This window comes from Pseudochaenichthys georgianus, chromosome 5 (assembly GCF_902827115.2).
Source record: "Pseudochaenichthys georgianus chromosome 5, fPseGeo1.2, whole genome shotgun sequence".
In the NCBI taxonomy this organism is placed as follows: domain Eukaryota; kingdom Metazoa; phylum Chordata; class Actinopteri; order Perciformes; family Channichthyidae; genus Pseudochaenichthys; species Pseudochaenichthys georgianus.
In genome coordinates, this window is record NC_047507.1 from 31,489,845 (window position 1) to 31,507,323 (window position 17,479).

Below are 17,479 nucleotides of genomic sequence, written 5' to 3' on the forward strand. Positions count from 1 at the left end.
TATGCAGGAAAAGGCCATGTGGCAGTCTTAAATATATGTACATCCGTAATGGGATACTCGTGAGTTCCTCTTAGAGTAACTGTTTGCCTTATTAGGCTGTCGTCTTGTGACTGCAAACAAACTGGAGAGTACAGAGGGATGGAAGACATTCTTGAGACTTGTGTCCTGACTGCATACTGTATACATTATCGTACCTCCGGCTCCAGGAAAGCAGGATGATGTATGTGAGCTGCAGAGTCACAGGCTATCGTGGTGTAAAGTGCTTTGCTGAGATGAAATACAGAACATCTATTTATCATCTGCTGGAAGCGGCACATTAGGACATGCTCGGTTCCTTGACCATCAGAGCTTATATGAGACATCATAATGCCTCAGATGGATGACTCTGTGTGGGTCAGAGGGCACGTGAGGAAGAGCTGATCAGCTGATGAAGATTTGGTTTGGTTTAGTTTAATGTGCCTAAATAATGTTAAATAAAACACGAGATGAATATCCAAACAGTTGCTTCAATTCAATAAAAATGACAAACTTTATTAAAAAAATAACATATACTGTACTTAAAATGTGTTTGAATTTGAATACCAGGCATCAAATGATCAAACATACTTGTTATCATTGGCTCTACTCACTGTGGTCCTTTAAACACATGCTGTTTGCCAGGATACTCAGTTTCAAGCCTTTCTTTACATTAAAAACAACACAATAAATATGATCTGGAAACCACACACGCAGCTGCACAATCTCTCATTATGGAGGCGTGGAGGTTGTAATTTCCCAGTCAGCGGAGTTTCCTCAGAGAACGTGTGCCGGTGGAAAGACGTCTCTCTTTATGGCCGGGACTCAGGGGAGCCACTGTGCTGCAGGCTGAGGGCTGGATGTGTGTGTGCAGCACGGGCCTGTAGGGGATGAGCGTGGGGCTTGGTGTCCATAAATCTCGCCCGGCACCCCCTCCCTCTCTGACTCCCCAGCCAACCCTTCCCTTTCACACACACACACACACACAGAGGCTCAGGCTCAGAGGCCTGCAGGCCTTGCCAGGCTCCCCAGACAAAGCTTTTTATCTTCAGCCTCTCTTAGCTTTACACTGACCCACGGCACCCTGAACTAATCTTAATGGTTGTTGGAGGATGTGAGGTGATCACGCTCCCTTGACCTTATGGTTGTACTTGAAAGAATGTATAACGCTTTAAGTCACTGGGTTATTCAAGACTGTAGTAGGCCACCCATGATGTAACACGTCATTGAGTCGTGTGTTTACTGAAAGAAAGTGTACGACTACAATTAGCAACAGGGCAATTTGTAATGGTTTCAATGCAAAACAAGTAATGAAAGTGTTGAATAAAAATTAAATAATGTTTTGGGTTGTTTTTTGTGAATAATTGTTTCTTTAAGATTGAAATGGTGTTTACAATAAACGTACCACACCCCAGAGTTCAACTGTGAGGTCATGCATTGGCTTCGTATCTTGGTATCTAGGCATAGGTACAACCGTATTTAAGACCATTGGTAAAACTAAACCATTGGTAAAACCGTATTTAAGACCAGATAATTTAATAAGCAATAATGTAAACTTTACATTATAGCCAACAGTTTTCCATTTATGTGGTTTTATCTTTTATTTGTTCTTTGTTATCTCCGTATTCTTTAAAAAATCAACCTGCAGCGAACTAAAGCTTGATTTGTAAAGTCATCTATCTCAATCTTTCAACGTGTCCCGAATTCATACGCGGAAATGTAAGGTGATGATGAAGTAGTTCTTGCAAAGACCAACCCAAATAAGGCACGTTTCTAGGTTTCTAAATGCTGATTTATTGATGAGCAAAGTTTTGGCAATTATTAAAAACACATTTGATTTATAGTATGAAAAACCTCTGCTACGTTAATGAACTCTGTAAAGCATAGATTCAATTGGGAATAGCGACTCAAGGTACACGTGGACTACCTGGCTGGATCCCTGCTGTAGGCCTTGGAAAACCTATTGAAGCTGTTCTCTAGCAGTTGTATCACCTGTGACTCACGCTATTTGTTTGTATTCATGTATGTGCCATACAAATGGGTTTCCTGCATGTAATGCACGGTGGTCCAATGATTTTAAAATGATTTACTTGAAGAACATACTGTAGCCTGTTATCAGCCGTTTGACAAGCGTAATTAATCACATGAAAATCACCGTTGACACTGGGAAGTCCCGGGAGGCTGCTTATGTGGTTTAGCCGGTGTTGTAACTTGCCAACCTGCAGCGCATGTCTCGTCGTGAGACTCTCTAAAAGGCGGGCTGCAGTATATTACATGGGTTTTATGGCACTACGTATTACACCTCTGCAGTACCCGGTGTTTGGCTGCGAGATTAAAGATGCTGTAAAACTCAGCATGCGTGACTGTCAAGCATGTACTTACTTTTTTGACTCATCCTTAACACACTGTCTTTGTCTCCTCGCAGCTCCATCCACAGTATCCATCATGCACCAGGTCAGCCGCACTGTGGACAGCATCACCCTCTCCTGGTCCCAGCCTGACCAGCCCAATGGAGTCATCCTGGACTACGAGCTCCTGTGTTATGAAAAGGTATCGCATCCTTCCTCCAAGGCTCACTGATCACTTCCTTTTGTCCCTATCCAACTAAATCAATTCCACCCAAATGGTAAAAAGTAATCTTTTATTTACAGAGGTGGGAAGAAACTAAGTACATTTACTCAAGTACTTAAGTACAATTTTGAGGTATTGGACTTTTATGCTACTTCATACTTTTACTGTTATTTAACTCTTCTACATTTATTTAACATCTTTAGCTCCTTTTAACCAAATGCATTTCTAAAAAATAAACTAGTTTACTCTATAATTCACAAAAGATTCAAATGATTCAACGGTAAAAGGCTACTTGATGCAACAATATTATTTAAAATTGTCACATATATGAAAATAATTATACACACACATAAAGGACATTTTGCACAATAATTACTTTAACTTTTTTAACTAAGTACATTTTTCTGATAATAATATTGTACTTTTACCAAAGAAAGATTTTGAATGCAGGACTTTTACTTGCAATTAAGTATTTTGACAATAATGTTTTGGTAAACTCACATACAGTATACTGTACTTTTTCCACAACTGTTTATTTTAATTCAGAATACCCCCTCAGGATCGCCCGCACGTCCTACGAGGCGTACAGTCAGAGCTTCTGAACGTTGCTTCGAACTTCTGCTCATTCTCTTCCAATTATAATCACGGTCAGTCACTGGAAGAGGAAACGGCTCTCAGCCCCGCAGAAGGGCCGCTGGGGATTGATGTGCACAGACTTGCGGTTGAAACAATGATGCGCTGACTGCTGTAAAAATAGTATTCGAGGGGAAAGCTCCATACTTTCTCACAAGAACACTCACAGTCACAAAGTGCTGTTTTGATTCAATGCAAAATGATCACTTAAATACATGCAGCCCTTTCACAGACAAAGACAATCACGCATGTATACGCGGCGTTTGTCTAGCTTTCTTCCACACGCTGAGCCGTTCCACATTTGAATATAATTCCCCTTTTCTGACACTGCTGGAGAGAGCTGTCAAAACAATTGTCCCGGCCCCTGCTGTGGCTCAGAAGTGTGCGGAGAGCAGCGGGTTGAAGGCAGCAGCTAAAGGAGTCTCGCTCTCCGCTCTCAGACCTGTCGAGGAGAGGGGGACCGCAGTGAGACTCCGCTCTGATCATCAGAAGCCATGACTCGGAAAGGCCTGAAACGGCCACCATATTTACCTTCTTATCTGCAGCTGCTGGATGTGCTCCTCTTTCAGTCCTGCTGCTGTATCTAACATTCTTTCTCTGCTATCTATTGTGGTCAATGTGGTAATTTATGAGATGAGTAGCCCTGATTTTTCTCCATCCCTGCTCTCAGTATTTTAGTTACAGTCTCAGTGTTGGATCTTTTTTTTTTTGCTTAGTAATAAAACAATTTATTATTATTTACAATTGTATTTGCCTATACATGGCTTATTTATGTCTTTTTGTATTTTATTGTATTTAGTCCAGGCAAGAGATACACATCTCAGGACAGTATGTTGACACGACAATACTAGCTTGTATACTAACAATATATAAAAATAAATATATTACCAATAAAAGTCAAAACAGAGGTGATAGGATCCCTTCAACATTTCAAATAAAGAATGTGACAGATCAATACACCCAAGAACCAAGAACACACATAACATGCAAAACATTTAAATGATTCCATATAATTCAATTCCAATTGTGTTGTTTTGTGTCACCTTGTAATGGTTTGATGGCGCTATTTCTTTCAAAAAGAATTGTCTGTCCCCAAAAAAAGTGCTGAGCTTAGTGATACTGTTGTATCATGTATCCCAGATCCAACCCATAGACTTTATATAAACATCATCCTTTATTCTTGTGACCTTTCACAATAACCAGCTGTAAATATTTACCATGTTGCTTTTTCTTCTCCTAGGACCAATCAGAGGTTAATGCTACCGCCATCAGGAGCCAGACCAACACCGTGGTGATCCGCGGCCTGAAGCCAGGAAGCATCTACGTGTTCCAGGTCCGGGCGCGCACCGTGGCCGGCTTTGGACGCTACAGTGGCAAACTGTACTTCCAGACCATGACTGAGGGTGAGAATTCAGCTAATGTTCCTAAAAGCACGCAGAGCTGTCGTCGCCTCTCATGCGCTGCCCATCGAGCCACCATGATATGGATGCAGACAGCTGCGGGGACGAAGGGAGTCATGTTGTGGAGTAAACAGTTCAAATACCCCAAAACCAGATCAGTATGGCATGGAATGTATTCTGTCCTTCTCGGCAATAGAAAACATCCCACATGTTAGACTGTCATTATGTTGTTATTCATATTGCAGCATTCATGATTTCTTTCCTCGATGTGGAACACGAAAGCGACATTTGTATACCAAAGATAACTTTTGCCATTTTTCACCCTTTGAGTCAAGGATGAGGTCGGAGTTGTCTTATCTCTCGGGCTAATGTTAGAGTCAGGCCTGGGTTTTTCCCTCTGAACATCTCATTTCCTTCAGCCTGCAGCGCCCAGGGCCATCATTACCCCGAGCCTTCATACCAACATCTGATGCTGCCACACACACAGATCCCAGCGCTACAGATACATCTAAACTGAGTAAACTGAAGAATAAATGGATTTAGCTTTTACCTTTTTTTAAAGGGAAGTATATTAGTTTGAAGTTATTCTTTAAATGGATGTTGTGTCCCATCCAAAAGTTGTTTCCTGCTCCAAGAAGACACTTATAACTCTTGTTTAAGGTCACAATATCCTTTTGTTTAAATACAGCTCTGAACATATTTAACAGGAGGGAAAAATATTATTTTCAAACCCTGATTTCTGTATCAATTAGATTTTTATGCTACAGATATTCCAAGTGAACACTTATCTGTTCCGTTATTTATTTTGTAATACTTTACCAGTGGTACCTCAAATGAATGAATGCTGTATTTCAGAGTTTTACACAATTCAAATGTTAAAGGCCTTTGAGTTCTCCCTCTATGGTTAACGTTATGGGTAACACTTTACTCTTAATTCCTAATATTAAGCATTTATAAGGTGTATATATACGCTTTTCATAAATAGGTACACATTAAAATGCAGTAATACTTTGTCAAATACCAAACATCTTCCTCTTGGCACATTACTAGAGGCTGCTGTGGTAACAAATGTAAAAATTGTTTTTATAGGAGAATGTTGACAAATACTGAAGATGAAGTAACGCTGTTGACACATAATAGAGCTTTATTTCTCCATGTATTTAATGTTCAGACAGTATTGATGTAGTAGACGGTAATACCTTTTGGTTTTCTATGGTATAATAGACGATATTCATGCTATCCAGAAGCAGAAAAAGAAATGTGAGGATCTTACTAATAATTGTATCTGGCTAAAAACTGGGAAGTCACTGTGTGTCATGTCCAGGGCTCCAGAGAAGGGCCTGGCTCTGCTCTGTGGGCTCGTTCAGTTCTGGATCCTGCTCTTGGCTCCCTGATCCGTCTGGGTCGCACCCAAACATGCTCTCTCTCCTTACTTCACACGCTTTCTGCCATATGATTTGTCCATATCTGCGGCATCTGAGCACATTCAGCTTTTGGAAAAAATCTTCCATGCAGTCAGTCAAGATGCCAAGATAATCGCTGATTCACCCGGCCATATGTCCGTCTGTCACCCATCGCCCGCTCCATATGCAACGGCTCAGATGCTCACCCATATGTTACAGCTTCTGACTGTGTGTGTGTGCTTGGCACTCTGTTTATGTATGTGTTCCTTCTTTTTTACAGAGGAATACAACACCAGTATTCAGGAGAAGCTACCTCTCATCATCGGCTCGGCAGCTGCGGGCTTGGTCTTCCTCATCGCTGTGGTCGTCATCATCATCGTCTGCAACCGGTGAGTCAGTCGAGTCTCAGTCTCTTTAAACAAGCATGCTGTGAACCAACACAACAGCTACACAGGCTGGTGAAGTGGAATAGTTGTTCCTTTTTTGTGGTTTAGCTTCAAGGTTGCATGAAGTCTGTTGGCTTGTTAGCAGACAGTATTAACCTGCTTCTATGGAATAAGGTCTGTCGGTCTATTTATATACGTCTTCTGAAAATTGCTCTAAGAAGTGTGTGTAAGTAAATTCAGAGCAAAGAAAGAACGAGTCAAATTCCTTGTATGTACTCACTCTCAATGTGAGTTGTACAGATAAAACCATCTGGTTTCCAAGATATTAATTCTTAATAGATTCCAGTCTTTCAGCAGCAGAAATAACAACACATATACTGTAGGTCAACATCGCTGACATTACATTTCTGTAGGTGATCCAGCTCAGCGAGAATAAAATGGTTGTTACTCTGCCAAGGTAGGATTTCAGTTCCCGCTGGGGCCACTCATATTAAAACTGCAGCTTAGCTCCTGCTCGCTGTTTTGATTCATAGACAAAATTGAACAAGAAGAATTTCTGCCTATATCTTGCTAGTAGATATACCGCAGTATACTTCTTTCTTGGATAATGACAGACTAATGGCAAAGGATAACATGACATTCTGTATTAATCCCCTAGCGGAAATTCAGTTTTTCACATTGTGCATCGCGTGTTTGGTTATTGTGGGAACAGCGCCTGGACAAAATGGAAGAGTGTGTGATTGAGAGCTTTGCAAACTGTTGGCCAGTTCTAATGCACTGCGATGGCCCATCACGGGACTTAACAGAGATATTTGAATATGTCCTTGTCAAACTTCTCGCCAGTTAAAACGTAGCTGACAAATTGGTAATGAAGTTAAAGAACATACTGCAATGTGTTGAAGCTAGTGTTGAATAATAGTTCCCATTATAATGGGGTGAACAAGACTAGGGACTGATGTGGCACTAAAAGCTGAATGGATTGGAAACACACAAAAGTGTGTTGACAAAATGAAGTAAACATTTTATTGTGGAGCCTACCTTGTGATTGACGGCGTGCTAACACTGTGTTGTTGGTCAATGGTGCTTTCAGTGTTTTCTTCTTCCAACGATAATCAGAATCAGGTTTATTGCCAAGTAGTTGTACACATACAAGGCATTTGCGTGTGTGTATGGTGCATACATAGACACAAATGACTCAGAATTGAATAAAAGAATGCAGTAATGGAGTGTGAGTGGAGAGCTGTGCAGATGATACAAAAAGGTAACCTTGAAGAGGAAAGTATACAGAGGGATGTGCAGGGTTCACAGTATTATAAATAACAAGATATTGATATTATGGGGTTTCGGTCACCTTTTGAAGGCTGTATAAAAAACCAATGCTGATATTTCGTATAAATCTATGATATGGACCAATAATTGGAACGAATCTGCCCAGAAGAGGTGGAGGAAATGGAATAAATATCCGTGTAGTGTAGCTGGCAGCTGGCAGCTGTTTCCACTGTAGCAAACAAACACATGCCTCCCTGGCTCTGCCTGTGATCTCTGTCAGTGTATCTTTAGTGCAGGTACACCTGGGGGTGTTTGATCTGTGTTCCTGCCCCTCCCTGCTCTCTCTTTTTGAACCGGAGCTAGAGTTCTTTGTCTTTCCCCCAGGAGGCGTGGCTTTGAACGAGGTGATTCAGAATACACGGACAAACTGCAGCACTACACCAGCGGCCACAGTGAGTAAACGCCCATCAGCACCGCACACACCTGTCTCCATGACTACCAACTCACACAGTCATCACCATGGCTGTCATTCAGCCCCTCCGCTGCCTCACACACCTGTCTCCATGGTTACCACCTTGCATGCTGGTGTCCTTGGCTACGGCCCAACCACGGCACAGCTTCATTTGCCCCCCCTCCTTGCGAGTAATCCTGCCTCTTGTTTGACTCCGCTCGCTCGGAGCCCGGATTTAACCACATCAAAAAACAAGTTCCAAGTGTGTGTTCTGTGGATCACCACGTTTCATAACCAAATCCATTGTGGTGGAAATAGGTCAGTCTTCACTCACGTTAACGCCATTAGCATGCTAATGCCACATGCGTCATGTTCCATTGTTGGGGACATTCTAAAGACTGCGTGAATGAATGGGATATCTCAATGATTCCTGGGTTCATATGGTACAGTAGCAGAGAGCTTAAATGACAGTATTACAGAACAGAAATACATCTGGAAGAGAAGTCATTTCCTCTTGACTTTTTCTAAGATATTAAAGCTAATCCATCGTTCTTCTGCATGATTGGAAAAACGCAGATCTCTTTAATTCCTCAAGTTGATGACCCCATTTTAATTTGTGTATTTGATTGTGTAATTATCTCCCTGCTTCTTCCTGTTTATGCTAATTCCACTCTAAAGGTAACACTATATAATCCGATCACTCTGTGCCAAGAAGTCCAGTCTGTGCTTCAGAGAAATGTGGGCCAGTATGACACTTTACAGCTATTAACCGAAGCCAATGTGAGCCTCCTGTCCTCTCACCAGTCAACAGTTCATGCCCCTGTTTGTTGTTGTCTTTGCCATTAAAGGAGGGTGGTCTGTTGAACACAGCTTCAGCTTGGGAAGAGATTGTGTAGTGATGGGGGTTTTTTCCTGGTCAGATCTTCACCATCTGTTCATTTTTTCAGCTTAGTGTGCCAGGGTTTTAGGCGGTGTGCATGTTCTTCTAGCTCTCCACCAGCCAATGCATGCATTCAGCATCCATTCAAATAGCCTCAGGCCTGATGTGGAGGTGAGAGCTGAATAATCGGATTTAAAACTCAGGCCACTTAAGTCCCTGCACACTTAAAGGCCACCTTAAGCCAATTTACCTGGCATCAGGGCTTAAGATGGCCAATTTATTTCTTGGAGCAGAGCTGAGAGGTGCTGATATAGGGCCCCGAGTGTTAATGGCACTATGACTCACAGGAGATGAGGATGCCTTATCACAGCAAAGAAGACGGGCAGTAACTTGTCCTTGCTGACTGAATTGCTATACAAAGTAGTAGTACGAGACACTAGTCTTAACCACCATGTGTAACTACACCTCCTCCATCTCTTAACCTTCATCACCCTAATGCCTTCCAGGAAATGTACTGAGTGAATGCAAGAGGAATTGTTAATGTGCCTCGATACATATGACTGTAAAAGTAGTCTAAGGATGACCAGAAACCAAATATTATAGAGGCTCTTTCTTTTCCCAAGTGACTCCAGGAATGAAGATATATATCGATCCGTTTACATATGAGGACCCCAACGAGGCTGTGAGGGAGTTTGCCAAGGAGATTGATATATCCTGTGTGAAGATTGAACAGGTCATCGGAGCAGGTAATGGAAAGATCTGACTGAAACGTGAATGGAATATTACACTTTCAATATTCAATATGTTGGAAAATGTATTGATTGCTGTTTTCTAACTTACACCCTTATTACACTCATTTACACCCACATTACTTAGTTATTACACCCATGATAAACCATTATTACACCCTTATATACCTATGTTACACTGTTATTAGACCAAAATTAAACTCATGTAGCAGCACCATATTACACCCCTACTACACTGTCAACACACCCATATTACACATGTATACACCCATGTTACACTATTATTACACCTATATAACACTGTTATTAGACCCATATTACACCCATGTAACACCATTAATACCCATAGTACACCTTAAAATACACATGCAGTTATTACATACATTTTACACATGAGCAACACCTATCAAATACATATATCCCATAGGAAACAGAAACAATTTAAGGGATAAAATAACTTGATTTCTAAATAAGATCGCCCTGAGTTTAATAGAACCATTGCTTTTTTCTCATGCTATTTCTTCACAGGAGAGTTTGGAGAGGTCTGCAGCGGTAACTTGAAGCTCCCGGGTAAAAGAGAGATGTTTGTAGCCATAAAAACTCTGAAGACTGGCTACACTGAAAAGCAGAGGCGAGACTTCCTGAGCGAGGCCAGCATCATGGGCCAGTTCGACCATCCAAACATCATCCACCTGGAGGGCGTGGTCACCAAGAGCAGTCCTGTCATGATCATCACTGAGTTCATGGAGAACGGCTCTCTGGACTCCTTCCTCAGAGTAAGCAACTACTATTTTTGATTCTTTGTGTTGTCTTCATGTGTGTCACCAAGCAACAGCATCTGGTGCTGAAGTATGAAGCTAACACGTGCAATTGCTAATTCTTAAATGGCCTCTTAAGGATGTTTCCAAAAGCCCATGTTAAATTGGCCAGCTAAACAGCAGACATCAATTGTTTACAGCATGGGAGTTATGGCTAATTTTCCCTTGATGACAACCCTCAACCATTGAAATGATTTAAGGCAAGGCTGCCATCTCACCAGTTTTGAATTAGCCAAGAGTTGGGAGAAGTTTGCATTGCTAAGATTGTGATGGGTGGAGCAACCCACATTCAGCTTTACAACGGTTCTTCAGAAATCAATGGGTGAACTACATTCATGTTTTTATAGGGTCTGTCTCACCTAAGATATACAATTTGTATTTAAAAAACCATAAAAGGACCAAACCATTACATGTAGATAGAGGGGGGTGTTCGATGCTTTGGATAATTAACTTTTGGAAGAAAATAAGTTAAATGAATCGGAAGTTTAGTGAGTATATTATCAATATGCCGTTATATTAATGCTTTTTATTGATGATTGATGAAAAGTTACTTAAAATGTGTTCTTAATGTTCTAAAAATGTTTGGGGCCCCTGTCAGTCACGGGCCCTTAGAATCGTCCTAACTGTTCACCCCCTTACGGCGCCCCTGCACACAAGTCATTGATAGGCTATGTGTGGAATAGGAATGGTAAAGTGATGTGATCGTTTGCAACCTGCAGTAGAAATAGTAGTTAATTCATATATTTTCCTTAAAGAAATTTGAATTTAAAAATATACTACTCAGGGAAGAAGGCCAACCAGTTTTAATTAGGCCAAATTAATTCACAGTATCTATTACAAGCACTTTTGTTCATGTGTAATCCATAATAAAATACAAAAGTATAGTTGGATCTTTGTATCTTCTTATTATTAGCAGAGAAAATGTAATGTTTGTATATTAAACTGTTCCTAATGCTGCTACTATTGACAGCTCTGAACTGTAGCTGCACAAGCTAACATTAGCATTAGCATCACTGACTGACAAGATGAGCTGCTTCGCTGCTTTGAATCCGAGAGGTCTCGATTCAGAGCTTTTATTTTGATATGCTTCTAAAATTGAAGTGCTTGAGTTTTTTTAAAACCCTGCTTGTCAGTGTCTGTTAACTTTGACAACTGCCAAGCTTCCTGTCAGAAATGTACGAGACAGCATGCAAAGTGCGTGTTGTGATGTTCTGTTGTTCCTCACAGCATTGACATTAATCAACAAACTGCTCACATTTAATTGCCATTATAGTCAGTGAAATGAATAATTTTCAATTCAAGCTACACATTTGCAAAGACATTGTTTATAATGTTATACTTGAATGAAATGTACTCTTTCAATTGTGATATCAAAAAAATCAGCCTGAGTAGTGCTTTCGTTTGACAGATATCTGATAAACAAGAATTCATCTTCATGATGCACAAACACTGACACACACACTCTTGTATGTACACACATATTTGTTTAGAATTTGACAGGGTTTATACACTCATGCTCAGTAACACCACTTCAAATACCTGCTAACATTCACAAAATACGGTCAATCATAAGTTCCTCAGAGGTTTTGTTGGTTCCAATAATCTACACTATTTACTCTTACAGATGATCTGCTTATGGCTAGTATTGATGTTTTATATTCCATATTTTCTCTGACAATCAATACCATTATCCACATAATAACAGGGTCTTGAGAGTGCATGGCTTTTGACTGTTTGATGTTTACCTAGTTCTTTATGGAATTCATTGCACTCTTAGTCCTCTACTTACTATTCAGCACTGTATCTGGATGCGTACAAAATACTGCACACTTGTGTTTCCTTGACTTCCTGACAAGAATTATGCAGAGCTCACAGGCTCAAGGGATTTTTAATTGTCATAATCTAACCAGAGAAAGATACTGCACAGAACCGGCCATGCTCCCTCATTTACTACCTACATAAATAATTTAAATACTTTGCAAGAGTTAAAATGAGATGTCAGATTAAAAAGATGGCAATGAGATGAGATGCCACTTTCACCATCTGTCTTTGGAACTCAGTGAAATAAAAACGTAAGCTTTCAAAAAGCTCCCTTCTCAATTTTGACAAAAGCAGAATAGGACCTCCCTCAGATTTATAGAATTTAGTTTTATACTTTGAATGGTTTAATGGGAACTGTCAATGTAATGTAACACTGAGAGTATGCCAGCGTTTTGCCACAATGCCAGATTATAATTAATACGAGCCATTGCCTTTCCTGAAGTAAAACGTGTGGTACACCATATTCTTTAAGGAGCCCTATTATGCAAATGTTCATGTTTATATTTCTATTTTGTGCCTCTACATGTCTCCATGCTTTAATGTTCAAAACGTCTTTATTTTTCTCATACTGCCTGTGCTGCAGCACCTCTTTTCACCCTCTGTCTGAAACCAGAGCCCAGTCTGCTCTGATTGGTTATCTGACCAGATCAGTTGTGATTGGTCAACCACTTAGACATGTATAGCCAATCATGTCAAATGTATTGAAGTGCTAGTCAATAGAAGTGTGAGTATTACGTAGTGATGTCATTATGTTGCGGAAGTAAACAAAGGAGTCAAATTGAAATGTTTCAGGCAGGGGGGGGGGGAGTGGGAGAGAAACTTTGGGATGTTAGCCTTTGCACACCATTTACATGCAGACCTGTATAACACACTACAGGAACGGGAAAACCCCATGAAAGCATAATAGGGCCCCTTTAACTGCAGTACAAAAGTAATATGCCATCAATAGTTGTTCTACATACGTGTAGTATATTGTGAATTAGGCAGGCAATTATTAAGAACCATTTATTTCATGTAAATTAAAGAACTAAACAGCATTATGAAATTGCCTGAAAACGATATCTTGTTGGGGAATTTTCTAATATTTAATACCCTCCCTGGAAGTGAGTTAAGCTCTCTGCTGCAAGCCGACATCAAACACTTCCTCAAGAAGAAGACTGCGAGCTCCTGTCAGCACGCTGGTGAGACTGAGGCTTTATTTGCATTCTGCCTCCCGACCTCGGAGGCACAAAGCATCAGCTCTTTTTGGAATGTGATCTCGCGGTGAAGGGTGTTTGTGTACATGTAGATGTTTGCTCAACATATTTGACAGCGCATTGTATTGAAAACAACAGGGAACTTCTGTGTCTCCTGACAGTGACAGTTCATGACAACAATTGCTGACAGTGTCAAAGCCTCTGAACACGGTTTCTTGTCTCCTTTGCGGTGACTGCTGTAAAATGGTCACTGAAGTCTGTGCTGAGCTGCCTGCTGAAGGATTGTCACCTCCTGCAGAAAAGCACCTGCAGGGTAGAGAGACAAAGATAATAGATCAATCAGGGATGGACCGGTGCCTGGAACCGACTATAAGCTATAAAAGAACAAACGCCTATGTTTGATACAAAACATGAATTTAATAGAAATCAACAGTTCAAATTCTTCCACTTAACTCGACCTCACAGACTCGGGAGGAATCCTGCCAATTAAAGTTTATGCAAGCACAGCAAACAGATTTAGTTGCAATGTGTATTTGTGAGAAAGGCCCCCTGAATAATGCATTTTGCTTAATTGCCATGGTGCACGAGGAAGAGCAGCTTGACGTGAGGAGAGGCATCCGCCAGGCTAATGAGCAGCACTGTTTGAATGAGAAATAGGCTAGTGGAGCGGTCATGCAGCAGTTAACATGGGGGCGCCCGGGGCACTGCTCTCCCTGCCCTTCCAACTCCCTCTCTTGGCCTTTCCGTCAGTCCACGCACTCCTCCGACTCCCAGGCTCCATTCTCTGGAATCCCCGGTTTTCCGGGCGTCGTGGTGGGTGGTGGGGCGAGTGCAGGTGTGCACAGTTGGAGGCACAGCTGCACCAGAGCACCAGACGCTCCCCATGCATGGGGTAAAGCCCCTCACCAAACCGAGGAGGGGAACAGCTGTAGACAGCCAGCCAGACCCCGGCTTAGCCCTGCAGAGGCCAGCCCAGACCTGGCCCTCGGTGTCCTGCAGGGCCTCTTCGCAGAAACTAATACCATAAGTAACTTTTCTACATTAGCCACATCTGGGTTGGGTTACAAGGAGACATGTCACAATAAAATGATTATAATTTCTCTAAAATGTGTGAATTGAGAATCAATTTTGCACATTATTTTTGAATAGAGGGTGCATAAATTAGTTCTTAAAGTAAAATTCAGTGAAACAACACATATCTCTAAGCGGTCTAAGCGGTCGACCAATCACAACAGAGCTGGTCAGCTAACCAATCAGAGCAGACTGGGCTCTGGTTTCAGACAGAGGGGGAAAAGAGGTGCTGCAGCACAGGCAGTGTGACACAAATAAAGAGCTTTTTGAACATTAAAGCATGGAGACATGTCACAGTAGAGACACCAAATACAAACCTGTAAATTAGCATATGTCCTCTTGAGATGATTGCATTATTCAACATTTCATTTGACTTAGGCCACTTACAGTAAGTGCAGACACAACATATGGGTTTTCAGTCTGTGATGAAAGAGACTTTCTGCTGTCCTAATATCAAATGGGAGCTCTTTCCACCATCAATTTGTAATGGCATAATCTTTTGTTTGCACAAAAATGAGACAACTCAGATATACCGTATATACAGATAATGGACAAAGCCTGTCTGTGTTGCACTCTGTCCTCTGGCACCAACACTAATGCAGCACACCAACAAGTCCTCTATGTTTGTGTGTCTTTAAATGAAATAACAAAATGTAATTGTTTGTACACAGAATATTGTTTTTAAAGGTATTGTAACAGAAATGGTCTTCTTTGTTCAGCAAAACGATGGGCAGTTCACGGTGATCCAGCTCGTTGGTATGCTGCGTGGCATCGCCTCGGGCATGAAGTACCTGGCCGACATGAACTACGTGCACCGCGACCTCGCTGCCCGGAACATCCTGGTCAACAGCAACCTGGTGTGCAAGGTGTCGGACTTCGGTCTCTCACGCTTCCTGGAGGACGATAATTCCGACCCTACCTACACTAGTGCTCTGGTAAGAAGGGAAGTAATATGAACATTCCTAATGAGAATATCATTCATCAGGTACATGATAGTGCCATTCCTAACAACATGCCCTCACCTGTTCTTCCAGTATTTGATGTACCATAACTCCCAGGGGTTTTGTTCTACCAACCTCCCAGTTAGGGTTACAGTCAGCATTGTTCAAGTGAACCGGTGTCTCTCTCCGGAGCCAGGACACTGTGGCGGTCGGGTTTCGGTCTCGCTTTTCTCTCTCGCTTCCCCTCGCTGAGGTTGTGCTCTTTGTGTTCGCAGGGAGGGAAGATTCCTATCCGATGGACGGCACCCGAAGCTATCCAGTACAGGAAGTTCACCAACGCTAGTGATGTGTGGAGCTACGGGATCGTCATGTGGGAAGTCATGTCCTACGGAGAGAGGCCTTACTGGGACATGACCAATCAAGATGTATGTATTTTTCTTAAATTGCAGTTGATTCTTGAGTCAAATCCCCCCCTTAAACATTTTTTAAAACAAAGCCTCACTAGTCACTACACACATATATCATCTTCTTCCTGCCCCAGAATCCTCAGGGATACATTTTGTCATTGCATCGTCTTTCCCACAGCTTAAACAGCAGCTTTCACTCATGGGTTTTATATGAAAATCCCCCCACACTCACCACAGACAGGCACAGAGACATAATCAGATCATTTGAAATGCAAGGCAGCGCTCAATGGACAATTTCTGCTCTTGACTGGAGCCTCCATTTTCCTATCTCCCTCTGGGTAGTGGAGGGGGGAAGCAAATTATGGCGCGAGAGATAATGAAAATAGTTTCAATTTGAAAGTGAGAACACAAATGTGCTAAGAGCGACTGAGGACCTCGACGGTTATCTTATTAGCAGCTCCAGACAGTGTTTCTGCTCCATCGGGGTCCCCGTTTGGAGGTCTCATGAATGAGATTAATCTGAGGCTGAATGGAGCTCCTTTAATGGATCTGCTAATGAGCAGGGGATCGTGCGTCCTCGGCGCAAGTGTCCTCTGGGTTATTTCACTCTGTTAACAGAGCAGCACCTCTGCACGCCCCTGGACCGCCAACATCACCGGCCCCCGCCAGACAAGTCCTTAATGTAGGCTTTGCAGAGAGAGTGAGCACTAAATACTTTGTAAAGGCCACAGATGAGGTCACAGCTGGCAGAAATGTGTAGTAGTTGGAATAAGGTTTATGTTCCTAATGACCCGACTGGTGTTTAACAAGTCTTCACATTGAGAACTAATGCAGTGATTTGTGCACAAATATATATCTTTATATGTGTTAAAGTAATAGCTAACAGTTTTGGCTGCTAGGCAGTGAGACAAAGTAATGACTACAGCAGTTGTTTTCACCACATGGTGAAAGGCACAGATTACATTATTATATGTTCACAGAAGAAAGGGCATCAGCGCATGTATTTACTCCTGATTAGCCTGTTGTTAACTTTACATAAAGAGGCCCTTTTATGCTTTTTGGAGTTGTCCCCTTCCTGTAGTGTGTTATATAGGTTTGCGTGCATTTAAATGGTCTGCAAAGGGTCAAATCCCAAAGTGTCCTCCAGAGGGAGTTTCATCTTTAAATGTGGGGTACTGTAAACATATACGTAGTTTGAGGAACTTATTTACTGTACTTTTGTATTGTATGCTACTTAACAGCATACTATACTATACTTACCACAGATACTATTTGTACTGCTTTAAAAGTATCAACTTAAGGCCCTATGTTAAGTACAGTTCTAATTGAATCAAATAGTAATATGTAATATTCCACAGAAAAAGCTCAGAGAAAAGTCTGATCATTTCAGAACCCTTTTTTCTAAATACCATGACACCTCAATTTATCTTCTTACCATTTTGGAGCAAGTAACAGTAACTGTTTATAA

At 41.5% G+C, this 17,479-nt stretch overlaps 1 protein-coding gene across 2 annotated transcripts in view; it reads left to right on the top strand.

The window, feature by feature from the left end:
- The window catches only part of ephb2b (eph receptor B2b), a 137,494-nt gene that overhangs the window by 111,734 nt on the left and 8,281 nt on the right, over positions 1-17,479 (top strand). The window contains exons 6-13 of one of the 2 annotated variants that reach the window (XM_034082980.1): positions 2,441-2,565; positions 4,460-4,622; positions 6,303-6,411; positions 8,065-8,129; positions 9,632-9,754; positions 10,286-10,533; positions 15,383-15,598; positions 15,880-16,029. In XM_034082980.1, the coding sequence (XP_033938871.1) occupies positions 2,441-2,565; positions 4,460-4,622; positions 6,303-6,411; positions 8,065-8,129; positions 9,632-9,754; positions 10,286-10,533; positions 15,383-15,598; positions 15,880-16,029 (1,199 nt within the window). The remainder of the gene's footprint in view (positions 1-2,440; positions 2,566-4,459; positions 4,623-6,302; positions 6,412-8,064; positions 8,130-9,631; positions 9,755-10,285; positions 10,534-15,382; positions 15,599-15,879; positions 16,030-17,479) is intronic. The other variant, XM_034082981.1, reaches the window with a different exon arrangement.